Source organism: Chanodichthys erythropterus, chromosome 24, assembly GCF_024489055.1.
Source record: "Chanodichthys erythropterus isolate Z2021 chromosome 24, ASM2448905v1, whole genome shotgun sequence".
Classification (NCBI taxonomy): Eukaryota; Metazoa; Chordata; class Actinopteri; order Cypriniformes; family Xenocyprididae; genus Chanodichthys; species Chanodichthys erythropterus.
In genome coordinates, this window is record NC_090244.1 from 10,460,726 (window position 1) to 10,488,534 (window position 27,809).

Below are 27,809 nucleotides of genomic sequence, written 5' to 3' on the forward strand. Positions count from 1 at the left end.
CAGTAGCCCTGAATTGGCTCATTTATAATGATGCCCCAAAATAGGCAGTTAAAAAAATGAATTAAAAAAATCTATGGGGTATTTTCAGCTGAAACTTCACTGACACATTCAGGGGACACCTTAGACTTATATTACATCTTTTTAAAAAAAGTTCTAGGGCACCTTTAAATGAACAACAATAGCCATTATAAATGACAATAGCAAAAATAAACACAATTGTCCAATTCAGTCAAACGTACAAAAGCAGTGCTCTACAGGATGTAAGGTAAATATAGCCTTAATTAAATTATCAAATTTAACCTAGCACAATTCAATTTGCTCTGGAACAAGCAATAGATTAATGAGACCAAAGATTGCATGTACCCAAAATGATTTAAATCTCATGTTTAACCACAATAAAAGTCAGCGGCAAATCCCAGAAGCACTGGCCGAGATGAAGCTGTTCTCGGTGGGTACAAGAGCACTGAATGGCCGCTGATGCCCTGGAGCTCGCCTCTCCAAAAACATCTAAACAAATTGTAAAATAGGTGGTATGATTAAATATGAGTTACATATTTCAGGTCTAAACAACTACATTCTCACCTAAAAAACTCTTAAAACCACCGTTCGTGGCACAACAAGTGTAGCATTTGTAAAAAATATGGAGGATTTGCTCGGCTGCCTTGACAGTCACTTCTAGCGGAGTGATACAAACAATGAAAAGGTAGGAGTGCTGTTATCACTAGAATATCACACGGCTATCAGCCAATCAGATTCGAGAAAAAGAAAAAATAACTTCATCCTATATTACACTGTTTTGATTCAATTCTTTTCAATTTACAAGACTGGCCTGAATGATTGATTCATGAATCTGGTTGATTCAGTTCTACAATTCAACTCAGTGACTCCACAATCTGGTCGCTATGGTTAACAGCTCATTGGAGAGAAGATTATTGGTGAACAACGACTTCAATTTTCACACAAACTATACTGTATGATTTCAAAAACACAGGGTATGTGTCATTTTGACTACCATTATGGTGCTGTTTCAACATGTTGGAGCTTGACAACCTCAGTCTTTATTCAAATTGGTTATACTGAAAAGATTAGCCAGAATATTCTTTGAAAATGTGATCCCCAGAAGACAGTGAGTGAGTAAAATATTACCTGTAGTAGTTAACTTTATTAGAGTTATTGTTTTATAGTATAATTGTCTCATCTGCAAAGGGAGCTCTCGCAGTAAACGCTGTACACACAGCATATATAACAAAGAGTGTGACAGTCGTATCATAGATATTACTTTAACAAATGACTAATAAGCAAAGCTATCAGCTATTCTAACATGACACGTATGAAGTGGCCTAGTAAAATAATACTGTATGCAGTCATCTGCCTAAAGCAGTGATAATGGCAGGGTTGTTCTCAGTTCTGTTTGGAAGATGCCATTTCCAAATCAAATCTATGATGCCTCATCTTTTTTGCACTGTATATGCTAATTGGCTAATTTTCTTGGTTGTTTGTGTGCATTATTTCTTTGTCGCAGCTAAACAATAATAACAAAGCCTTTTTCCTGATGCGAATAAGCAAAATGCAAAATGCGAGAGAGGGAAAAAAAAAAAAAAACATCTGTGTGGACTTTTCAATCCCGAAAGCAAATTTCAGATGATAATAGGGTTGAATGAATGAGCAAAAACAAAGTCAACAGTCTGCCATGGCCGGCAATAAACCAGGAAGGCTCTCATCAAAATGTTTACTTTGTGGAAAGAACAAAAAGATAGAAGATATAAACAAGCATTGTGTAGTGCGTTAATGTTAAATTCTGAGTGTAGAGCGTCACAAAGGGTATTAAAAAAAAAACCTTGTGATGATCCACTTTCCTGCAACTATTATCAAAATGTTGTGTCAAACATGTCTAATATGTTTTAAAAAGTTTTTGTATAAACTGAACATTTTAGAATGTCAAATTCAGCTGCACATGTTTTAGACTTATCGAAAGTCAATAGGGGAGTATGAAGCAATATGTGGAATTAAAACTGTCACTTTTTTCAAAATGTCACTCGCTGTCTGACAGTTTCTTCTTAAAACTCCAAAAGTGACTATTTTTGAGTTACAATGACACCAATAAGAACCCATATAAACTTATCTTACCCTTGAGGAAACACAATAAACTACAGAAATGACTGAAATAAATGTCTATTCCCTTTAATCTCTCCCTTGCACATTGAAGAAAGTTTGCGGCAAAAACAAGTTTTCCGAAGGGGGCTACCATAATTAGATATAGATTTAAGTGCTTTTCCTCACTAGAAAAGAGTTTGGGTGTCTGTAGAGCAAAGCAGCAAGCAAAGCAGCCAGCAAGAGCAGAAAGACTCACTTAAGGCAAGAGAGAAAATATTTTAATGGATTTCACTTCTACTTACAGTGAGTTTAATGACTCAGTGCCGATGTTTACAATCATTTGCATATGGCAATGTGTAAGTAACGCTGGAGAATAGGCCTTAAATTGTGTCCATGTGATCTCATTTAGAGCTCATAAATGAAGTTTAATATTTGCATTGTTTTCTTGTTCTTGTAATCTCAACATGCAAACGTATACGGTTTGAAACAGCTGCAATATGAAAAAAAAAAAAAAAAATCATAACCTAAAAGTACAAATTAAGGCATCTTTGGGGAGTTAAGTTGTCTTTATGGAGCCAAGCATCATTTTGTTGTTTTTCATGAATGCTTTTCGCAGTCTGTAATTGCACAGTTTTTACAAGCAAACAAAACACTAGAGTAATTCTACTCCATTCCCCAGATACGTCTCTCAAAGTGACTGTCTCTTTAAATCTTTTAATAATGAATTTTAAATATGATCTCTGGTGAAAGCAGAGCTGCATGTTGTTGGATCAGGATTGTTTTTGCAATACAGGCTTTCATAGTTAATCAAAAGAAGAATTCAGTGCAAAATATATGTGTTTGATAGGGTCAAACAGCAGGAAAAACTACTGCTAGATACAAAAAATTAAAATGCAACTATATAATAGAAAATACTTTGCATGTGTTTTGTTATCTGTGATGTCAAGTATTAGTTAACCCTGGGTCATTCTAAATCTTTGGTAAACGGAATCCTGGGATATTAGTCCTGGATATTTGTAAGATGACGTTTCACACTGTCCATTCCTAAACCCTGGGTTAACGTTCTTATTTGCATAATTGCGGTGTCAATGTCATTGATTGGATGAACGCAGCATGCGACCTGTTTACATAAAAGCTCTAGCATTGTGCATCCTCGTATTGCTGACTGTGCTATCAAGTTTATATTGAATGGACATTACGGACTATAAAGGTAAGAATGAAATGGTCTTCACTCAAATTGTCATGTTTTCTGTCAGAATTTGACATTTTTCCTCACATACGCTGAATTTACTGTGTATGTAATGTACAGCGCGCTGTGTTTCCGTAACTGTCCAAAGCAGACAAATATGAGGCACGCGATTGGTTGTCTGTTGCTAAGCTTCTAGCATAACATTCTAACACTACATGGTTTCACACTATACAAGTTTTGCACCGCAATGCAGGGTTAACACCGCAAAAGCGGTGCTAACCTTGCTACGGGGCAGGGTTTCATAACCCTGGGTAAAAAGCGGTGCTAACCCCACTTCTAAATTACAAGTGTGAAACATTCCTTTACCTGGGGTTAAAAGCGTTTTTTAGCGCGACAACCCGGGGTTAAGCACAGTGTGAAAAGCCCTAATGAGTGAGTAATTCAGTCATTCATTCAACCGATTCATTTAAATGGCTGATCCATTCAGGAACGAAGCAAGTGACCGTCTTTATGAATGAGTCATTGAATCATCCTATTTAACCAAAGTAATATTAACAATTCTTCATATTTTTGGGTCAATGTGTTTTGTTACTATGCAAGACCTTTTGTTCCTTTTGCACAGGAATCAATTTTGGTACCGTGTTGGGTTGCCCCTTGAGAACCAGTTGAGAATGTGGACTCATTAAATCTTTTCCTTTAGTCAAAATATGTGTACATAATGAGCATAATTTCTCACCTCTGCACATGTGGTGGTCTTTTAGCCATGGGCTCTTGCTCTTGTGGAGGCAAATGTCCCCAGAAGTCAGGGAAGGCTAGGATGGAGTATCCAGCAACAGACTTGGTGTTGGCTGCAGTGGCAGTGTAGAGACGTGGATCATGGTTGGGAATACAAGTCCCGTACTTCTCCAGAAGCCTGTCCACCATGCTGGAGTGGCCTTCTTGGACTTTCCTGGAGCAGCTGAGGTAATGTTTATGGAAGTCGCTTGTCTGGAGGTGGTTTTCTTCTTGGTCAGAGAGCGATGGGGACCCTCCGTGTTCACTTGGTGTCTTGTTATTCAAGTCCCCCTCTAGAGCGCTGTCATCATCTGAGCTTTCATCGACCTCTGAGCCGGAGTCCAAATCCTAGAAGACATGATTGCCCTACTGTTAGAGAGAAGCTGCAAAGCTAATGTTGATATCCATGGGGGAAAATATCAAGAGCATCCACAGATGTCAGCTCTTTATACTTGTGGCCACATCAGCAACTCTTAAATCAAAAGAGAAAACAGCAAAAAGGAGACAAAGAGAGATTACATTAAACATCACCCACAAGATATCCTGTTTTCCCCCTGGCAAAGCCAACCACTCGGTGCAGTACTGCAGAATAACAACCCAAAATAAACTCTGGAGGAAATTTGTTTTTTGAGAGGGTTTTTTTTTTTGAGAGAATATTCAGGGAGGAAAGCCAAAAAAGGATAAGGAATTGTTTTGAGGATGCAGCCCAGAGTGGTGCACATCACTTTCAGCTTTCTATTGACTTCAAAAGGGTGAAACTGACAGCAAATAAGGTCGTCCAATTACAGTCTTTGACAGGCATAAAATGAACTGTATCAAAATAGCCAAGGGCCCTAGCTGCTTTTAGAGCAACCAAATAACAATTTAAGTTCACGCCTCATACTTTTCCATAAATTTAGCAGAAAAAAGGCCCGTGGTCCATTTCCCTGGCTCATCCCAAAGGTGAACATGAAATGTCCAAGAAACATGATAGATATAACGTGCTGACTGGTGGAAATTTCAGCAGACATTGCGCACATAAAAGCATCCATCATCTGCGTTCATCTCCCTTTGGAAGATCTTTGATTCTGAACGGTGTCCCACGTTCCATTAGTTGCTCTGATCTTCAGCGCATTGCACATAAACTGTATACCTTCAAAGTGAATTTGTTAGATACAAAACTTGAGTACTGCACCCTCTGCTACAGTATCACTGCATTTAAATTTCACTTTTTTCCCCTCCTCACACTCCTAAAAATATATGTAAACACAAAGACGCCACAACTTCCATGAATACCAATAGCCAAGGATGCATTAATATAAATGAACCTTTGCTGTATAAAAACGTCTCGGGTTTGAGGCTGCATATTGCATCTCAGGGGGCCTTGCTTTGTCATATTCGTTTTTCGAAACCACAAATAACAACACTAAAACAATGTAGCAGCACAGAGATGTATTTCAAAGACTTATTTTAATCATGAACTTGATACAGACAAGTACAACGGCCCTTTTGATGAGCTCTGGGAGTGGGACTGAGGGAACGTGTGCTCGGTTGTTCGTTCAAGTGGGTGAGAAGGAAAAAAGCAATGATTCAATTCGCATAGGGAACGAACAAATCTGTTTGAGGTCAATTCAATTACACGATCCACCAATCATTAAAACCTATTCAAGTCTGACGTTTTTGAAATCAGCACATAAAATAGCAAATAAATTATCGAAATTGTAACACATTTGGGAAAGTCTTCCGCAGCTGTCAGACTCAATTCAGAATGGATATTACTGGCCAAGTTTGCAAATATCATGAATTGACTTGAGTTGTCACATACACCTTGACTTGGGGGAAATTTTGGAAAGTATAGCTTTCTCAATTACTGTATAAGGTACTTAAACTACAATTAAAGGGATAGTTCACCCAAAAATGCTGTCATTAATTTCTCACCCTCATGTCGTTCCAACCCCCGTAAGACCTTTGTTCATCTTCGGAACACAAATAAAGTTCTTTTTAATGTAATCTGAGAGCTTCCTTTCCCTTCATAGACAGCTACATAACTGACACTTTGATGCTTCAGAAAGTTCGTAAAAATAATCCATGTCACGAAATAAAGAAATCATAAAACTAAAGGCTGATTTATACTTCTGCGTCGAAGGCTGTTTGTACCACGCATAGCCTACGATGTAGCCTGACGTGCACCTCTTCAAAAAAGTAACAACACACCAATTCTATGTGGACCACAAGCGCTGTGGTTGGTCTGCAAAACCCTTCCCATGTGTCAAAATACTGGCACGGAGCAATTGGAGAAGAGTGAGCGTTTTCAACTTCGATAGGATTGAAAAACTTTCAGGGGACACATGCAGTCAAACTGCAACAAAAGTCGTTACCTATTTGCCAATTCTCTTCCATTTCTGTTTGTAAGCTTCTCTGACAACATACATGACAAGTTGCTTCTTCTTCGGCTTTTGCCTTGATACAACATTACCGCGGACACTGCCTTCTAGTGGTCTGCATGCACGTCGATGCAGACAACGACGGAGAAGTATAAATGAAATCAGACACATATCCTACAGCGCAGAGGCATCCGGCGTAGGTCCGACGCAGAAGTATAAATCAGCTTTCACCATATACATTGAGTGGGGGGTTATTCCAAATTTTCTGAAGAGACAAAATCACTTTATATGAAGAACAGATTGAATTTAGGCTTTTATTCACATATAAACATTAAACAAGCTCAAACGTGCTGCGTAACATGAGAATGAACCTCATTGGTTCTTGTAGAAGTTCAAACGTGCTGCGTAACATGAGAATGAACCTCATTGGTTCTTGTAGAAGTTCAAACGTGCTGCGTAACATGAGAATGATCCTCACTGGTTCTTGTAAAAGTTCAAACATGCTGCGTAACATGAGAATGATCCTCACTAGTTCTTGCAGAAGCTCAAACGTGCTGCGTAACATGAGAATGATCCTCACTGGTTCTTGCAGAAGCTCAAATGTGCTGCGTAACATGAGAATGAACCTCATTGGTTCTTGCAGAAGCTCAAACGTGCTGCGTAACATGAGAATGAACCTAAGTGGTTATTGTAGAAGTTCAAACGTGCTGCGTAACATGAGAATGAACCTCATTGGTTCTTACAGAAGTTCAAATGTGCTGCTTAACATGAGAATGAAACTCATTGGTTCTTACAGAAGTTCAAACGTGCTGCGTAACATGAGAATGAACCTCACTGGTTCTTGCAGAAGCTCAAACATGCTGCGTAACATGAGAATGAACCTCACTGGTTCTTGCAGAAGCTCAAACATGCTGCGTAACATGAGAATGAACCTCACTGGTTCTTGCAGAAGCTCAAACGTGCTGCGTAACATGAGAATGAACCTCACTGGTTCTTGCAGAAGCTCAAACATGCTGTGTAACATGAGAATGAACCTCACTGGTTCTTGCAGAAGCTCAAACATGCTGCGTAACATGAGAATGAACCTCACTGGTTCTTGCAGAAGCTAAAAAAAGTTGCTGTGTAACATGAGAATGAACCTCACTGGTTCTTACAGAAGTTCAAACGTGCTGCGTAACATGAGAATGAACCTCACTGGTTCTTGCAGAAGCTCAAACATGCTGCGTAACATGAGAATGAACCTCACTGGTTCTTGCAGAAGCTCAAACGTGCTGCGTAACATGAGAATGAACCTCATTGGTTCTTACAGAAGCTCAAACGTGCTGCGTAACATGAGAATGAACCTCATTGGTTCTTACAGAAGCTCAAACGTGCTGCGTAACATGAGAATGAACCTCACTGGTTCTTGCAGAAGCTCAAACGTGCTGCGTAACGAGAATGAACCTCACTGGTTCTTGCAGAAGTTCAAACGTGCTGCGTAACATGAGAATGAACCTCAGTGGTTCTTGCAGAAGTTCAAACATGCTGCGTAACATGAGAATGAACCTCATTGGTTCTTGCAGAAGCTCAAACGTGCTGTGTAACATGAGAATGAACCTCAGTGGTTCTTGCAGAAGCTCAAAAGTGCTGCGTAACATGAGAATAATACTCAGTGTTTCTTGTAGAAGCTCAAACATGCTGCTTAACATGAGAATGAACCTCATTGGTTCTTGCAGAAGCTCAAACGTGCTGCTTAACATGAGAATGAACCTCATTGGTTCTTACAGAAGTTCAAATGTGCTGCTTAACATGAGAATGAACCTCATTGGTTCCTACAGAAGTTCAAACGTGCTGCGTAACATGAGATTGAACCTCACTGGTTCTTGCAGAAGCTCAAACATGCTGCGTAACATGAGAATGAACCTCACTGGTTCTTGCAGAAGCTCAAACATGCTGCGTAACATGAGAATGAACCTCATTGGTTCTTGCAGAAGCTCAAACATGCTGCGTAACATGAGAATGAACCTCACTGGTTCTTGCAGAAGTTCAAACGTGCTGCGTAACATGAGAATGAACCTCAGTGGTTCTTGTAGAAGCTCAAACGTGCTGCGTAACATGAGAATGATCCTCAGTGGTTTTTGTAGAAGTTCAAACGTGCTGCGTAACGAGAATGAACCTCATTGGTTCTTGCAGAAGCTCAAACGTGCTGCGTAACATGAGAATGAACCTCATTGGTTCTTGTAGAAGTCCAGACGTGCTGCGTAACATGAGAATGAACCTCATTGGTTCTTGCAGAAGCTCAAACATGCTTTATAACACACAAGAATAAACCTCAATGTTTCTCGCATGTGTCAAGCAAACATGCTTGAGTTTCTGCTTACCACAATTGTTCTGTGAGTCAATGAATGTATATATGTGAATAAAAGCCTAAATTCAATCTGTTCATTAAATAAAGCGATTGAGTCTCTTCAGAAAATTTGGACTAACCTGCTAAATTCATATAGATAAGTTTTATGATCTCTTTATGCATAGCTGTCTATGAAGGAACAGAAGGCTCTCAGATTTCATCAAAAAGATCTTTATTTGTGTTCTGAAGATGAACTAAAGTCTTACTGGTTTGGAATGACATGAGGGTAAGTAATTAATGACAGACTTTTCATTTTTGGGTGAACTAACCCTTTAAGCTATTTTTATAAATAAAAAAAAACTATAAAACAAAAGAATAAAAAAATGCATAAATGAACATTCAAAGATCAAAAACTCAATTCAGAACTTAACAGTTTCTTTTCATTTTTAGTGTATTTGTGTGTTAAAGACATACACACAAATATAATTGTTGCCACCCGTCCAAACAAAGTGTTAGAGAAAAAAAATTCTAACCTAAATATTGAGAGTAAACTATTTAATATTGTGCTCATCATGCCTTGACTAAGGAACTGTGTCAGATACAAAACAAAAAGACTCATGCATGTCAAGTCTTAGGCTTAGTCAGCAGAGAAACAAGGATGTTGGTGTCATGCTGAATGAAATGCACATCTAATTTCCAACTCCAGGCTGTAATGTACAGTATCACACAAAGAGCTGGATATCAAAGGGAAACATGTTATCCCGAGGCGAGTCCTCGGGGGAAGAGACCCTTCCGTTACCCTCCCTCTGAGAACGCAAGCTCTGTGCCAACCTCGCTCACCAGGCTTATGTTTCACATCTCAACCCTTTATCTACCTTGCAATATTCTTGACAGCTCTGCAGTTTTACCTGCGTTCTCTTCTGCGGAACCTTAGTGAGTCGCTATGAATTAAACCCGTTTAATCATGGCCTTTGTTTTGACCCGAAGATTACAGTTGGAGCATCGTTGTCATGCAAGATTAATAGCGGGGAACTGATTGGCATGAATGTCATGCTGTAAATTCTTTTCATCTTGGTATTTTGCACAGCAAGCATAATGCAATGATGTGATTACAACCCCTGTGTCCAATCCAGTCACAGCGTCTCCAGATCATAGTGGCATTTAATGATAATGGGAGAGATACATCAAAGACACGTACAGAGAAGGGAGACCAGGATGGACAGTAAGCATAAAAGTAAGCTTAAGCATAAATGTACATTCAAATTCACAAACTGAAATTTAAAAGTTGTGATTAAAAACAAAAGTGTCAAATATACTACTAAAATGAATGTCCACAAATCCTTTTTTTTTTTACTGTGATGACAATTTTATGTTATGAGCAATAATAACAGCAATAATCTTTTTTTCATACAGATGTAGTATTAAACAAATCATATTAATCACACATAAATTCAACAAATAAATTTAAGATGGTGGCGGTGAGTAAATAATGACATTTTAATTTTCGAGTGAACTTCTCTTGTTATTATGTTATAACTTGTCATTATGAGGAAGAAGCAATGCAAGATGTGTTTCTAAGAACTGCTTGGCCTTTATGTCTAGCATCTGCAGATAGAATTGATTTTAAAAATGTTAAATTGAAACAAAAAGTGAATTAGTAGCTCGTCATTTCCCTTCGAGAGCTGGAATTACAACATCAATACGTGCGAGAGGAAATGAACCAAGGAAAGCAGCTTTTCAACAGCTGTAGTACATCATGTAATATCATTTGAATTAAAATAGTGGCAGCGTCTGAATAAGGAGGGAGTTGAACGTCGATGAACCGGAGGTGTGTTGACATTTCTATTAGTCTGAACTCATCCGCATGCTAAAGGCAGATACGCAGGGATTTCTGCAAGACAGCCGCAGGCGTGTTATTGTACTGCGAGAGCAGCCGTCAATCAAAACGATACCAGTCGCTCATGATGGGAAGGGTGGTGACACATTTAAAATGAAGAGTCACACTGAACATATTATGGAACTTGAAATGTCATCACTCATTTCTGTCAATGCCCCTACGGTTGACTGACCCACAGCAGGGTTAATAGCAGATGGGCAAAATCACCAGAGGTCATGCAACGGGCTGTAAAGATGGTTTGATATTGATTTATGATTTTTCATAAATTGATTTGATTGTTTTTAATTCCAAATAAAAACATCAAAAAGTCAGAAGTCCACACTTAAAAAAAATAATAATTCAAAATATCATTTAAACATAAAAATTATCCAAAAATAAATTTTAGATTTTGAATTTAGGTTAATGAATATTCAAAGATTTAAATTTGAATATTTTTGGATCACTCCAATTTTTACTTTATAATTTTATATATATATATATATATATATATATATATATATATATATATATATATATATATATATATATATATATATATATATATATATATATATATATATATATATATATATATATGGCATTGTCAAATAAGGTTTTTAAAAGTGTAAAAAACATAAAACATAAATGGAGATATAATTAATTTTGAAGTTTTAATAAGTGTTAACAATGAAATTATGTGGTTTTTATAATCAATTAACAATTGTCATTTTTTTTCGTTTTTACTGAATGACACTTTTGGTTATACTGAATGACGATATTTTCAAACAATGCTAAAAGGCTGATATCTAGCTAGCTAGCTAGTTAGCTTTCTAGCTAGCTAGCAAAAGTACAATCAAACATTTTATATTTAGTAAAAAAAAAATTAATAATTTTTAACATTTTCCATGTTTTATAGCGTTTTTTTTACAGTCTATGGTTGTACCGAATGACCTAATGTTTCGGGACATGCATCGGGACAATTTTTCAGACAGTTAAGAGAGAGTTATTTGACCGCATGATCCCTGGTCCCTTTGTATTGGTTACTCCAAATGACATCAATGAAATTTAATTTAATTTAAACACTGTGTTGAGATATATGATGTTATCAAATCATGCCAGAATAAAAAATATATACATTTATTACATTTTAAGATATTTTAATCACAAATAAAGTGGCTGTATTGGCCTTTGGACGGTTAAACCGAATTACCTTTTGACACTTCAAAAACTTTAAAATACATTTATATGTAGCAAAATATAATTAAAACCTTTTGGATTCAATAAAAGAGATCTAGCTGTACTACCTTACATACTTTGGATGTCATATCTTTGTTTTTTATTATTATTAAGGCCTTTAGACAAAAAAAAACAAATTACCTGTCACATCACTGATTTTATATATGTGTGTGTATATATATATATATATATATATATATATATATATATATATGTATATGTGTGTCTATATATATATATATATATATATATATATATATATATATATATATATATATATATATATATAATGTCCTAAATACCAGTGAATAACAATAATACTAATAGTAAAATATTATAGAAAAATGCAAAATAGAAGCATGTACTGTATTCTGTGGCTTCTGGAACCAGAAGTGTATATTTGAAAGAACTTACATTTGAAAACATATGAAATAACTGAAAAAATATTTAGACAAACACACACATTTTCTTTGACTAATAAGCGAAAAGCTACCACGTAATTATTGCGACTATACTGAGAGATCAGATGAACAGGATGTTCCTCATATTTCCCCAGAACTCTTCAGGTCAGCAAAAACAGGAACAAAATCACTCTATTAAGAGAAGAGTGAGGCAAACATGCCCCCGTTGTAAGGATTTTTTTAAAGTGTAATGAGGTAATTTTCTGTACAAGCCGTGTCCCTGTTGTGCTCTTAAGCTGCATAGTAGTGCCGTTCCAGTAGGTATTATAGCACATCCTGCTCCCATCAAAATCTCTTACTGCTTCCACACAAGGTCCATATTCACCCCAAGTGCACTTAGAGACACTTCATATAAACTTTATCCTGGGTGTCTGCCATTAAGAGCAGTACACTCGTAACTTTCACGCCTGGCTGCAACAACTAAACCCCAGAGATGCTGACGGTTTCGAAAAACCTCTTTGAAATATTTCTCAAGAGCGGATTAAAGTGAACATGAAATCAAAATCCATCCCATTTACATTCTTAATGCACAATCCTGGTCTTATTGTGCATGAATTATCAGGAATGTTATTTGAAAGAAAAATGAACAGCATTTCACGTTGTCATCATCTTGACGTTACGAATTAAAACAAATATTCTGGGTTCTATATACTCTAAGTTACACTTAATTGACTCCATTTGTGGCACAGTGTTGATTATCACAAATTCATTTCCACTCGTTTTTTTTTTTTTTTAAATTAGAAAAAATCTGGGTTACATTCAGACACAATGGAAGTGAATGGGGCCAATTTGTAAACAACAAAATACTCATTGTTCCAATGTATAATAGAGCCACAAGATGTCAAAAATATGCACGTTAGCATGATCAGTGTTGGGGGTAAGATTACTTTTTTCAAGGAACTAGTAAAGTAATGCATTACTTTTAAATTTACTACAATATCGGAGTTACTTTTTCAAATAAGTAACACAAGTTCTTTTAAGAACTGTTTACTTAAAGTTTCTTTGGGGAACCAAAAGTGATACTTCTATGGATGACATCACTGTGAAAACCCCCTTTTGGAACCTTTTAAGAGTGTAAACAACATTATGTCACAAATGCTGTTGTTTAAAAGTAACTTGTATTGAACCTGAAGTCTTTTTTGAAGAATCTCTTTTTAAATACAGTGTTGATGTAGGTATGGAGTTACAATGTTTTGGTTTACTGCATCAGAGGGCGAAGATGTTCACCTGGAAGTCATGGTGCAGCTCAGGGCAGAGGCGCACATATTGTCCCAGCTGCTCTAGGGGCCTGTCGGGCTCTGGTCGGGGACGCAGCTTGTTCACATCAGTTTCCAGGTCATCTTCCTGCCATGGAGAAACACAGAGCTATAAACACTGTTCACTCATAAGCTTGACTGCAGACTGAAACACATATCTCTTCCCCTGTCACTGCATGTGCGGACCAGAGGCCATGTGACAAGCTCTAGCCAATAGAATGCAGCAGGCTCTGACCGCTGACCTTCACTCTGTCTTTCTCTATGGCAAGTGGGCCAAGCAGCAGACAAACAGCAATTACACACCTTATTTGCCAGGTGAGGCACATGTAAGCGGTCACCCCTCCAGCTGTGGTGTAAATGTCAATTTTACACGTACATACAGAAAAGGCAATTTTTACGGTTCTTTTTTGTGCTACTAAGAAACAGAAATTGGGCAAAGTAACGCTATTAAGCCCACCCAAAAAAAAAATCCATGGTTTCTATAGATATCTGATTATCTTTCCAATAAAGTATATATATATATTTTTTTTTTTTCAAAAATATTGAAAAACATTTTTAAAAAATATTGTATTCGAATTTTTGGGCTCAGAAAAAAAAAGAAAATAATATTCAAATATAACTGAGTTTTGTACTTGGGAATTAACATTGATTCAAAGCATTTACGGCTAGCAAAGCAACATAGTAAAATTTGAATATTTTTCAATTAATAATAATTACAGATTGAAATGTCTACTATTTGTGCACATCCCTATTAAACAGAAGATCAATCTCTCATATAAAAATGTATTGACATAAAATTAAATTAATTTTTTAAAATTGTAAACGTCAAGAGTAGGTACATATGTAGCGTTTAAGCCCATCTGCATTACAAATGTTGCCATGATGTTCATATTTTATTACTTTTTTTTTTTTTTTTTGATTGGCAGCTTAAAGTGCCTTAACATTCTTATGTTATTTGCATTATTAGAACAAAATGGAAGAGAAAAATAATTATAAGTGGATAAAGTTTAATAATTTAAATATGTGGATATGTTCTGAACCTAATTACTTTTAAAAGTAATATTTCTGGATTATAATTACAGACAAAGTATTAAATTATTTCCTCAATAAAAATCTAAAATATTTAATATTGCCTTAAAATATCAGATTAATATCAGGTTGTATTTGATTTATTAATCTATTATTTTATCAAGACTCAAATACTGCCATTTTTGTCACTGAATACTAGAAAATAAGAATCATTTGGAAGGTGTCTCACAAAACAAATTTTGATGCAAATTATTCAGTTAAACATTGGATCAGCTCCAAATATATATATATATTTATATATATATTTTTTTTTTTTTTTTATTTTTTTTTTAAAGCAGCTTATATGGTACGTGATGTGGGCATATTAGGGTCACAGTTAACAACATGGGTAATATTTCATTGTAAATGTCCATAACCAACTCTTAGACCACGCATTCACGCTACAGAGTAGGCATAAAGCACCATGTGACATGTTAGTCATGGCAAGAGGATGAAGCGCAGACATGGAAATAAAGAAATGCATTAACAGTATTTGAAGAGAGCGTGTAGGGCAGAAGAGGATGAAAGTACTTTGGTTTGGTGGTGCCGTCTCAGCAGGGACAGGATTGTGAAGTCATTGATTTATGGCTGAATCAGGGGCCCTATTATTGAAGTTATGTGAGAACAGGAAGCCGCTTGTGTCAGGCTCCTGTCATACGCAGAACCTGCTCTTCAATCACATTTTAAGAGAGAGAATGAATCAGTGGAATTTACCGCACATCGTTCGCTCTGTCAAAATTACGACGCAGGATCGAACAGACCGCGATGTGCGTGTGCATGCGTTGAAGGTGCTGCTCACGTCTGTGAGAACAAATCTCAAAACACTCACGTAGTCCCTGTTGTCTGGCTCCTCGTTCTCCGTGTCTTCGTCACTGTCATCTTCTAAACTGCCATCTTTCAATAAGGTAGAAAGAAAGATAAACAACATGCGAGACTAAGGCGTAAATGTCAAGATGAGCAAAATATGGCAGTTCATCTGTAGGATCAAAGAGGACCTGCCCAGAGTCCTCAAACATTAGCTCTTTCTGCCTCTGATACGTTTACATAAAAGCAGATATCTGCCATATACTCTGGTGGAGTATATATATATATATATATATATATATATATATATATATATATATATATACAGATATTTGAATCTTTAAATAAATATGAACTTTTAGAGGTAAACTGAAATGAATGTAGCCATGCCCTCTTCTGATTTTGCTTCACAGGTTTTCATTTCATGTGATGGCTACAAATCAAAACATAACACTGAAATCACTATAATTTTATAACAACCTCTGCAAATGATTGGTTACATAAAAAGGTGTGTTCAAGGTATTTTATTTGGCATGGATGAAGAGTAAATTGCCCGTGTGATAAATTATGGCGAGTCATATATTTTAGAGGGAGGTTGTGAAATTAATATAATCCAGTTTATGAGAGCTAATAATGTTAATGGCAGCATTCCTAAAATGTCAAAATCATGTTAAGGTCTTACAAAGTATTTTTGCTATTAGAACAATGTTAAGAATTTAGTGTTTAGCTTAGCTTTGCTAGTTAAGTTGATTTAGCTGGTCTCCAAGTATGTATATATGTGTGTGTATATATATATATATATATATATATAGATTGACAACACTAAACTACTACAGTAATCTCTCACATCACCTAAGGGTGTTTTCCTCTGATTTTTGTAGCTAAAAGCTAATAAGACTGATGAAAAGGTGTAACAAGGAAGTACTACAGCTACAGTCCACTCGTCTTGGAGATTAACATCATCTTATCTGCCTGGCCAGACTGAACAGCAAATAGGCTCAGCGTTATGGGTGGCTCGTGCCACACATGTATCTTTTCGTTTGGAAGTTTCTGTCGTCAGCAAAAACGCTAACATTAGCAGTTAACATGTTAACGGTGTGAAAAACCAGCAGAAATTTCTTGATTAGTAAGCAGGGTGTGTCCCGTCGTTATCTCAAACCAGATAGGGGTGGCAACACGTATCATCCCCGAGGCTATAAAAAGTCAACCGCATTAAACAGATAATCATTAGCTCGGTCTGATATCGGCCTTCCCAGCTCTCCGGCTTCCTTGCACAAGATAAAAGCAATGGGAAACTCATTAGTGAGAACGGCCCAGCAGGAAAACTCTTGTGTGGTGTCTGGATCTACAAGGTGTATGAAAAGTGTGCAGCTGAACAATATTCTAGACTCTTGGGCAGAGAAAAGGAGTATTAGTACATGGTGTGGAGATGTGTGGTATGTACATGGGCGACATTGGGGGGGGGGGGGGGGGCTTCTTCACCCGCATAACTCTCACGCAAAGTTTGCACATTGTTTGCGTGATATCCACTGGCTCGCCTTCATGGTTTAAAATGGAAATATTTTCTATATTGCGACGTGGCATTTTTTTTATCACCAGTTGATGGACACTCATTCACATATCGTCCGCGTCATTTCCCGTGATAATAAAATCAAGTGAATTATTAAATAAACAACAAGCAAACTTAAAGTTGTTTGATTAAAATTTCTGTGAATAATTTGCTGATGCAGGTATAAAAAGACATATTGTACCTGCAAAAAAAAAGTTTTTTCTTGCCCCACCCTGACTCGAAAGTCAAATGTCACCCATGGATATTTACATACAGAAAAACATGCACACTAACACGCTTCACTATGCTGTATTGAGTCGAGCACCCATGGTATCATCGGGCAGGGTTGCCTGGGCAACCACCTCAGAGCTCCCTGCAAAACAAGTGAGTATAGACTATTGTGGGTCAGCGAAGTGCAATCTGTTGGTCTCTGGCCAAGCATATCTTCCGTTTCTTGTTTTCCTTTAATCTGTTTACTGCTGCTCAGGTTCTGACCTTGTTCAAAGAGAACATTTGCATAAGATGACCTAGTCAAAAAGAAACATGTCTGCCAAAAGAGGGTTGCACTGTAGTTAATTTATGCACAATACTGCCGTACAGCATAGGAGAGTGCATCTTAGTCAAAATTCAGTCTGGTTTTAGAACAACTGATTCCTCACACTGCCTGCTTTCACAAGGTCCAGTCTTGACATTTACTTCAGCTCTGCTTCAGGAGCTTGTATGGCTATGAAATTAAATGTGAGAATATCCTGAAAATATATAAATTTTAGGAATTAATAATTTTAATGTCACTTTTATACGGATGCAACTTATGTTTTTTTTTTCCTTTCTTTTTTTCTCAACAGTGCAATTTTCACCATACAACTTCAGGTGTGACTTATTTTCCGTAAAATAAGGTAATATATAGAAAAATTTTTAAATTTAAATTAGTTGTAAATTCAATTCAGTTCAATTTGAAGTTCCCCTGTGGTGAAAATCAAGTTTTTAATGTTGTTTACATGTCTATGTGGTTTTTTAATATGCTTAACCAGACAAACCATGTGCAAATTCATATGTCAACACCGTTTCTGGGTATTTTCTCTTTAAAACTGCAGTGATCTAAAGACGGTTTCAAAAACATGAATCATGAAATCGCTGTTTTTTGTGACGTCACAAACTACCTTGTAACCAATCACGTCAATGTGCCGGCGGGATTTATCACAATCATTAACTGACCGTGCAAGGGAGTCTCAAAAGAAGCCTGGTTATCCCAGTATATTTTTCTATTGATATGAAAAATCGGGTAGATTTAGAAATATTGTGGGAGTATTGAGAGGAACATCTCCAGTGACGTTCGAAGGGCTCGTTCACACAGAACGGATCTTTGTATTGAAAAACATGAGATGCGGGCAGTGGAGAGGGGGAAAAACACAAGGTCTCGAGTGCCATGTCAAGTGTGAGATGCTGTGAAAGACGCAAGATGCTAGCGCAATGGTTTTGCAAGTCCATCAAGTGTGTTTACATAGAAAGACAATGGAAAAGTACCGCATTGGAATGGAAGAGTGCGTTCTGTGTGAATGGCCCCTAAGTTGTTTAAAACGTTTCTAAGGCAGCTGTTTGACTGAGATGAAGACTGGGAACATAATTTGTGTAACATTAGTAACACATTATTAGCTGTTTGATAATGTAGTCAAGCAAAAGGCTAATCATTAATTACCATTATGTGTCCGATGTTGTAAAAAGCGATACCATTGTGCAGCGTTTACCTCAGTAGGTTAACCAAATAGATCTCTGAGCTCATACGAGTGAATGAAGGCGGGGCTAATTATCATATTCATAGATCTGCGTATAATAAATGAGGCTAGGGCGTAGAGTTACATTCAAGCTATTTTAAGGCATTAAGATATTTTTTCACAGAAAAAAAAAACGTTTAAAGCTACAATATGTAGATTTTCCGCCATTAGAGGTCGCCTATTCAAAACAAAGGCGTAGCTTGATGACACTGATTTTGAGCGCGGAATCTTGGGAGATGTCGTCTTCACCTTACAGCCAGTGGAAAAGAATTGGGATGGGACATGGACAGAAATCATGTTCATGGACATGGATTATTAATGTTACTGTAATATGAAGCAGAGCAGGGCCGAGTGTTGTGGGAGCTGAACGAGGCCGCTGGAGCGACTGCTAGTAAGAGACGAACACGACACACGGCTTGACAGCAGAGGAACTTTTGTTATGCCTCAATCGCAGGCAGTGTGAGGAATCAGTTGTTCTAAAACCAGACTCCAAGATGCACTCTCCTATGCTGTATGACAGTATTGTGCATAAATTAACTACAGTGCAACCCTCTTTTGGCAGACATGTTTCTTTTTGACTAGGTCATCCTATGCAAATGTTCTCTTTGAATAAGGTCAAGTTTTAAAACGTACTGTATGATGGAGAAAATTCTGTATTACTTTTTTTCTTTTTTTTTGTCTGGTTTATGTGTGTTGATAATTGTATCCCAACTCACATACTCTACATTGGACTACTCCTACTATCAAAGTCTAATAGACAAAAAATGGTATATATTGTGTTGACATTGAAAGAATTTTCTAGACTCATTGAATGCCCAGCACCTATGTGATAAAAGGGGCAAACTTGGCCTGGCCGATAAGGACATTGTCAGGCACTAATAGCCAAAGTCAGGGTGTAAAGGCTAAATATCTCTAGCGGGACAGACTCAGTGTCCCTAACGGACAGACTGTGAGAGGAGAATAATAGTAACTGTTGGGTGTTTGGCAGTTTAATAAAGAAACAGGCTTAAAAACCCAGGAAACATAAGCCTTACCGTAAAGTCCTAAATCAGCATCCCAGTCATCGACAGGCCTCCCAGGAAGAGGAAAGCTGTAGGCACTCTTATCTGAGGTCAGTGGAAGAGGGACTTTGGGATTACACTTCCTCATCAGCTGGATAGCCGGTTCCACCAAAGATTCAAGGCCTTTCATGGACAAGCAGGTCTTCAGATGAAATTAAATCAGTTAGAAATACTTCAAGGCGCTACATGTGATCTCCAAGAAACATTTCCTATGGGCAAAATTTGCAGCAGAAGCAAAAATTTGCTTCTTTTAAAAGCACATTAACAGACAGTTAGAGCATCTGGTAAGGACTGGGGCTGGTTTACTAAGCAAGGTCGATAAAAATCACAGTGTGATTTAAAAGCAAATGATTAAAGCATTACAAACTGAGAAAGGTATTTGCATGTAGTAAAAAAAAAAACTAAAAAAGATCAGCCACACCAAAAATATCACAATATGAAATGTAACAAGAACTTTGAGACCAGATTGTGGGCTGAAATATCACCTGAGTGGTTTGGAAGAGAAGACTAATGCCACCTTCGGCAACAATGGCGTCTCTGCCCACAGTTGAGTTGGCGGCACGGTGCAGGCAATGCAGTAGGGCTCTACGGATAGGAATGTTTTTAAGGTTGGTGTCATTGTTGTGCCAGTCTTCGTAAACCTTCAGAAGATCTGCTATGTAGCCTTTTGCGACAGCAGTCCGACAGTTGACCTCTGTAGAAGAACAAATATAATTCTGTATCTTTAATCACACAGTAAACATTGATTTATTCTCTCTAAAACCTTAATAATGGACTCATTTTCCTGCCAGACTAAAGTTTATATTACTGAGGAACAGCAAGTAAATATCAATTAAGATGTTCAGCCTGACCATCAGCCTTAAATTGTAATGTTATGTCAGAGAATATATCTAGAAGACAGTGTTGAAGCTACTACAACAGTAGCTTTCCAAGCTAAAAGCTAATCATAATAACTTTAGTTAGTTTGTAAAGTAAGTTTGCTTTAGAGAAGAGGAAGAGTTGTTGTAGTAAAGTGTAGTGTTGCACGATATACCGGTACTAGAAAGGTATCGCGATACCCTGCTTTTAGAAACGGTACGGTTCTTCATTTTATTAGTACCGGTACTTTGAGTACCAGCTGTATTTCCCAATGTGCGACAGCAGGGGGCAGTGTGCGTGCAGCGCGCTGCTTCTAAGGCACATTGAGTGCGTGTTTATTCCTCCCAACTGCGCAACGGCTTTTATGGTGACCAAACGAGAGGTATGGCTGCAAATACAGGTGCTCTTGCAGACCGTCCACAAATTCTTGAGAAAACAGATGCACAAAGCAAAATATGGCATTATTTTGCTTACATTGCGACAGCCAGGGCAAGCCCACGGACACCACGAAGCCCGTCTGCAAAATATGTTACAAAATAACGCAAGCGAAGGGACTCAAAAGCATCTTGCCGACAAACATCCCGATTTGTACAAAGAATTTAAAGAGCGACAGGTTAGTGAATGTGATGCCAGCATTATGTTTATGCTCTCAAAAATTAAATGAGTGTTATTTATATTACTCATGCAAGCAGACATCCGCAAAGAGGTGTATTATTGATTCTAATAAGTGATATCTGGTTGCTAAAATAAAATTAATTGAAAAAAAAAAAAAAAAAATATGTGAAGGGAATATACAGTTATATTAAACCAATTTATGCTTTAGTAACATTGCTCTAATTACATTATAGCTCTAATTCCAATCACACAATTCGTTATTTACATGCAGTTAGTGAAGGAGGGATAGGCGGAATTGCGCTAAATGACACACAACAGAAGCGCTCTCTAGCGTGCGCTCTCTCTCTCTGTCGCTCGCGCGATCAGTTCTCCTCGCGCCTGAATAGTCAAATACACGTGCACACAGATGTCTAAATGTCCATCGTGTGGAGTATCTCGCGTGAATACAGTCGGTTATGGCTTAAGTGGACGTAAACAGGTGGGTGATAACTGGATAGTTGTCAGTTATGTCCATGCATTCAGCAGCTCAATTAAATAGGCCTACCTGTCTGTCATTAATGTTAATCAAACAACAAAAGATGATAAATAAATGCAGGCTATATGTTAAATAAACCTAGTGTATCTGAAAAAAGATTATTTTTAATTTACTATTGTTTTTGTAATTTGCTTCTTTGTTCTTTTATATAGCCTAACACAAATAACTTGTTCTCATACTAGCTCATGCTGATATTGTCCACCTCTTTCCCACCTATACCAGCTGATATACAATGTAATCTTGATTTGGGTGGTCAGTCTGCATTTAAAAGTTTGAAAGGGTTTTAAATCTTCTAAATCAAGTAAAATGACTCAAAGAAATTTAATATAATCATATAAATCATATCATATAAAATGTAATTTACCAACATCAAAATTGTGGCCAGTGAAAATGCTGAGTGGCTAGTAACTTTGGAAAACCACTAGCCACAGTGGCTGGTGAGTGAAAAAAGTTAATATCAAGCCCTGCTTACATGTATTTAAAAAAAAAAAAAAAAAAACAGGAAAAAAGCATAATAGCACATAATTTACAATTTTCTTGAGCATGAAAATAATAAACTTTAAAAATTATATTAAATCTAACTCTGTAACTTCATGGCAATGAAGCTCAAATCCAGAATTTTCAGCTGCACACTGGTGAAGAAAGAAGTTCTGTCATATGTTATTTATTTACTTTTCCTACTGTTTTAAGTTTTTGCCATAGTATCGTTTAAGTATCGGTATCGTGATACTGAAGTTGGGTATCGTATCGAAGTCAAAATTTTGGTATCGTGACAACACTAGTAAAGTGTTGTTACCATGCCGTCACTTAACTGCAGTCAATTTGAGGGTCAATTCAATGATGGATTTTCACAAAAGATTAACATGACGGCACATGCTAGTCGATGAGTTGAATCAACTCCACAGTAACTACATACATTCATCCACTAACCATTCAGAAACATCCAGTTGCATTGTCCGACTCCGGTTTGAATAATGTAAGGCTGAACACCGTTACTGACAATTGTCTTTTTGGTTGCGTGAGATTTTCCAGCTTTGTTTCATTTGCTTTTAAGGGGACACACACAAAAACAGTGCATTTTTGCTCACACCCAAATATCTATGGGATATTTTGAGCTGAAACTTCACAGACACATTCTGGGGACACCAGAGACTTATATTACATCTCGTGAAAAGGGGCATTATAGGTCCCCTTTTACTAAAAAGGTCGCAAAATGATGCAGAGACTTGTGTGAATCAGTGAATGTGAACCAGTTGAATAAAATCATCTGAATGAACCAATTCACTAAAACAATTTTTAGTGCAATTTTTTTGTTACATCCCTCCTTGTTGAAAAAATAGTTCATCCATAATAGTAATGGTAACATTTGATAAATGTATCTGTATATGACTCAACTTTTTTCTTTACCACTGTTAGCAGAATGTGTCTAGAATAGAGGGTATGCATAGACGTCACTTTCCCGCCGGAAACGCGCTCCCTCAGCTGGACCGAGTGGCAAAAGAACCTGCTGCATGACTGGATTTAATAGGGGAAACTGCAAAAACACGAGTAAAACAAACAATTACACTAAAGGTTGGGGTTGAAAGTGTTCCTTATGACATGTCAAAGAAACCTAATCCATGGATATTGACATGCAGCCAGGAATCGTGTTTCCTGACATTTATATGTGCCTGATTTCGATGCCGGGGAAATACATAAAGCAAATCGGCCTGTGAACGCTTTATGTAAATACAATATAGGTAGGTCTAAATTGGAGTGATCACTTATATCAATGTTATATATTTTGTCATATTGTCCAGCCCTAAAACTTGTATAGTTTTTGTCAGTGTTTATTTAAAAACACCCAATTATGCAGAATATAAGATGGTAAATATTTAATTGATGAGTTGTCAACACAATATATAACAATACAATATACGGTATGGTTTTACCCCAAAATACAACATTTTGAAACAAAATGATAACTGCAAAACACGTTTCTCTGCCTGGAGTCCAGCTGTTTCTGTGAATTGCTTCTTTTTTCTGTAGCTTTCAGCAGTCTGTAAAAATATACCTCAGATTTTGCGTCAAAGCTATTTGTACAGTCAGCTGCAAAGCGTTTTCCCGTTTTGGATGTGTTTTGTGTGTTTTTCGTGGCATTCACACTGAAAACCAATGCTGCCACTCACTCTTTTGCCACTCAGTCATAATGGTTGACATTGACGTCACATGCATACCCTCTATACTGCTCATACTCATTAGCTTTATTTGTCTTGGTCTTTTATGTTTATCATTTATCATTCCAAGTCCTTCTGAATAATATAACATGACATCTATTTAACCAAGAACACAGTGTCTATTTGAATACATGCCATATTTGTTTTTGAGGAGAAATAAGCTTTTTCGCTAGTTAGCATGTTAGAAACAGGCTAATATTTATTGCAAGCATCTTTATGTATCATTCATTTTCAAACTGACCTCCCTTTCTCTCTCACTTTCTCATGTCACGCTCTGTTGTGCTGTTTATTAATAAAATGTAATAAGAACATACATCATTCGGGCACTAAAGAGCCATATCAACAGAATGCAATAACACTGGGATGATGGAGAGGGAACAAAAAAAGCACGTGACTCTGCCTGTCTGAGCGAAAAGATTTCTCAGTGTGGCACAAAAGGTTAAATGAGATCAAAAACAAGATGGCAGAGAGAGAGCCACTCTAGGCGAAGACTTAATTTCCGTTCTTTAAGTCTTTGACAGGTCTGACGCCTGAGGTAAAGCTCGATTATGTCTCATAGCGCCCCTTAGTTCTCTTACATGAATCAGTATATCATGAACGAGAATACTGCCACCAGCAAGGCTCTTGTTCTACTAACCATTAGGACACTGATGACTCAATTACTACCAAACGAAATTACGAGGTCACGCACAATGTAGCTGGTATCAATAACATTGTTGTGTAACATGCATCATGCATCATTGCTGTAGCTGTTAAAAGTACATTGCCTTTATGAAATATGAGTTTGTCCGTCACTTGTTATTAAGAAAAACCATGTACATCCATAATGGTATTCATATGTATATTCAACATAAATACAAATAAAGAAATACAATATGAAATAATATAAAATAAAACAGAATATAAATAAAACAATAATGAAAATATTTAATAAAGTTTATATCACTTTTTATTTGCACTGACTAGTGAACTGTTTGATACGAGTCCCCCCTCTTAAGGTGATGATACACAGGGCAACTTTTTGAGCAATGTTGCTGGGCAATGTTGTCGTCAACGGGCGACCTGATGAGACACAGGGCAACGGACAGTTGGTCAATCAGAGAGGAGCAAATCTGTTGCCAACCCAATAAATACTTTATTATAAACACTTGTTAGGTACTTTATTTCAACTTTTCAAATATTTTCTTCATTTTAATTAAAAATAAATGTTTTTCCGATCTGATTTTTGATAGGAAAAGGGAGAAGAGTGAGTTCGGCAAAAGGCGGATTTGAACCCGCGTCAATCGCGTCCAAAGCATTCATGTGCCATACGCCCTACTGCCTACGCTACTACAGACGTTAAATGGGCCCTGTCTTTTTAGTATTTAACTGAAAACATTTGATGGCTTAATTACACGTTTACACGCATTACATTGGACAGTTGTTGCTATTTTAAGCATTATATGAGGTAAATTCCCTGTTTTGTGTTGTTGCATGACAACTTACTAGCGTAAAAAGATATAAGTTTACACCCCTTTTCTCCGCTCCACTGCCGCTGAGAGACCGCCATCTTGTTTGAATTTTTTTCTGAAATCTCCGAACCAATCACGTGATCGGCTGCTAACATTCTGATTGGAGGATCTCAAAAAATTGCCCACGACCGATCTAAAGTATCCAGATATATATTTGTTGCTCATTCTCAGTGGGAAAGTGCCCAAGCAACGTTGCTCGGCAACATTGCTCAAAAAGTTGCCCCGTGTATCATCACGTTTACTGTCACAATTAGGTTGCCCTTGTACATATACAATAATTCCTACATAGAATAAAACACCAGGGGATGCAATTCTTTGTTTAGACTCTGTATCTTAGCAACCAAGTTTGATGGCACAATTAACTTCTAATATCTAATATCAACATGGTCACATTACTACAAACACAAGCTGTCAGCTTGGAATTCAAACAGTGACTCATTCACTCACAGCTTTAAATTAACCAAAAAAGAGATTATTTTATATTCACATCATTGCTGCAATTAGTATTCAGTGCTTTATGTAAATAAACACTTAATTCCAAACTGTTTGGAGGGTTTAAAACCTACTGAGCTGTTTTAAAATGTAGTGAGCTGCTTTGTTGTCTACTAGAATTTGGCATTAGCATGTTGCTAACCTAACAGGAAGATACTCACATAAACATAAAACACATAGAACACGAATATAGGGTAAAAGGGTCCTTTTTCAATTAAATTGAATTTTTTTTTCTTGCTTTTCCCGCCATCTTGGATAATTAAAATAATTAAAAATAAATAATTATAAAATATAAAAATAGAGAATACATAAAAGAACAAACAGATTTAAATAGACCAGGAGATGTTTCAAACATTAAGGCTATGCAAAAGAATCAGCAAAATAAATTGTCACTGGTCGATCAGCAGTTAAACTGAAGCCAAACTGTTTACTCAAATTAAAGAAATGTTTGACTTGCAGCACTGAACCTTGAGTCCATTTGGGACCAACTACTTCATGTTGATCTGCTTTGTGGTTTCAAAATTCACTAATAGCATAACAAAGAGACAAACAGCTCTTCACAATGCTGTTGATGAAGTGAATATTGTAGCTCATGTGTACAATTAAGTGTCCACCTCTGGGACTTCATGAACATCTAAAAAGGTCACAAAGGAAACAGTTACGATTAAACAGACATTTAGTTTTATTCCAAATAGAAGGTGATACATTTAAATGCATTTCTATGCAGTTCTAGCTCATTTTAGTAGCATTGTTTGAATCTATCTATCTATCTATCTATCTATCCATCCATCCATCCATCCATCCATCCATCCATCAGGGCTCCCCCCTTATAGTCGACTAATCATTAATTGACTAGAAGAGGCTTATTCGACCAAAATTAGTCGCAAAAAAATTACTGGTATTTACAGTATGGCGGGCAGGAAATCCAAACGTTCACCTATCATCCATCGACTTCAAATTGAAACATGCAAGTAGCAACTTTACATGGCTGCTCGCTCTAACGATAACCTAGATAAATGTGCACTATTATTAAGTGTTTGTACAGAGTGTGAAAGCTGAAGTATAGCGCGCTTACTGCAAGATATGGAGGCGCCGGTGCGATCACTTGCATTTTTTCCCCATAACAGCGGAAACAGCTTAAAATACTCATTTGTGGTCATACAGATAAGAGTAATACAAAACTCAGTGTATACTTGCCTCACAGACATGAGAAATATATCTATAAAAATCTTGAAAAGTCAAGTAATTGTGAACCAATGCAAGTGGAAAACAAATATTCTCAGATTATGTAATCCAAATTAAACATATAGGCGCATCCACTACTGCGGAGATGACAAGTCATCATCTTCGACTTAATCTCTGCTGCCGAAAACACAGAAAACATTAATAAATTATTAAAATTACAGTTTTTTTTACATTACATTCATAATCATTACTTTTGCCGGTGCGCTGTGGCAAGCTTTATTCGTGCGCTTGAATGCTGATTAGGCCATGTATTATATAGAGACAATTAAAGGCTTATAATTATGATTTCTATCTATCTATCTATCTATCTATCTATCTATCTATCTATCTATCTATCTATCTATCTATCTATCCATTTGTTTGTCTATCTATCTATCTATCTATCTATCTATCTGTCTGTCTATCTGTCTGTGCAGAGGATTTGTTTCAGATTCACTGTGTGTCTTCCACTCATCTCTTTCCAGGATTGTACTGACATTATTAAATCAATGTTTGAAAGCCCACCTAC

General features: G+C 36.9%; 1 protein-coding gene across 6 annotated transcripts in view; it reads right to left on the bottom strand.

The window, feature by feature from the left end:
* The window catches only part of LOC137015254 (cytosolic carboxypeptidase 4), a 202,989-nt gene that overhangs the window by 112,231 nt on the left and 62,949 nt on the right, over window positions 1–27,809 (bottom strand). For all 6 annotated transcript variants that reach the window (XM_067380092.1, XM_067380094.1, XM_067380096.1 and 3 more), the window contains 5 exons: window positions 20,315–20,523; window positions 19,803–19,971; window positions 15,473–15,537; window positions 13,547–13,663; window positions 4,020–4,405 (listed from right to left, as the gene is read on the bottom strand). In XM_067380092.1, coding sequence (XP_067236193.1) covers window positions 4,020–4,405; window positions 13,547–13,663; window positions 15,473–15,537; window positions 19,803–19,971; window positions 20,315–20,523 — 946 coding nt within the window. The remainder of the gene's footprint in view (window positions 1–4,019; window positions 4,406–13,546; window positions 13,664–15,472; window positions 15,538–19,802; window positions 19,972–20,314; window positions 20,524–27,809) is intronic.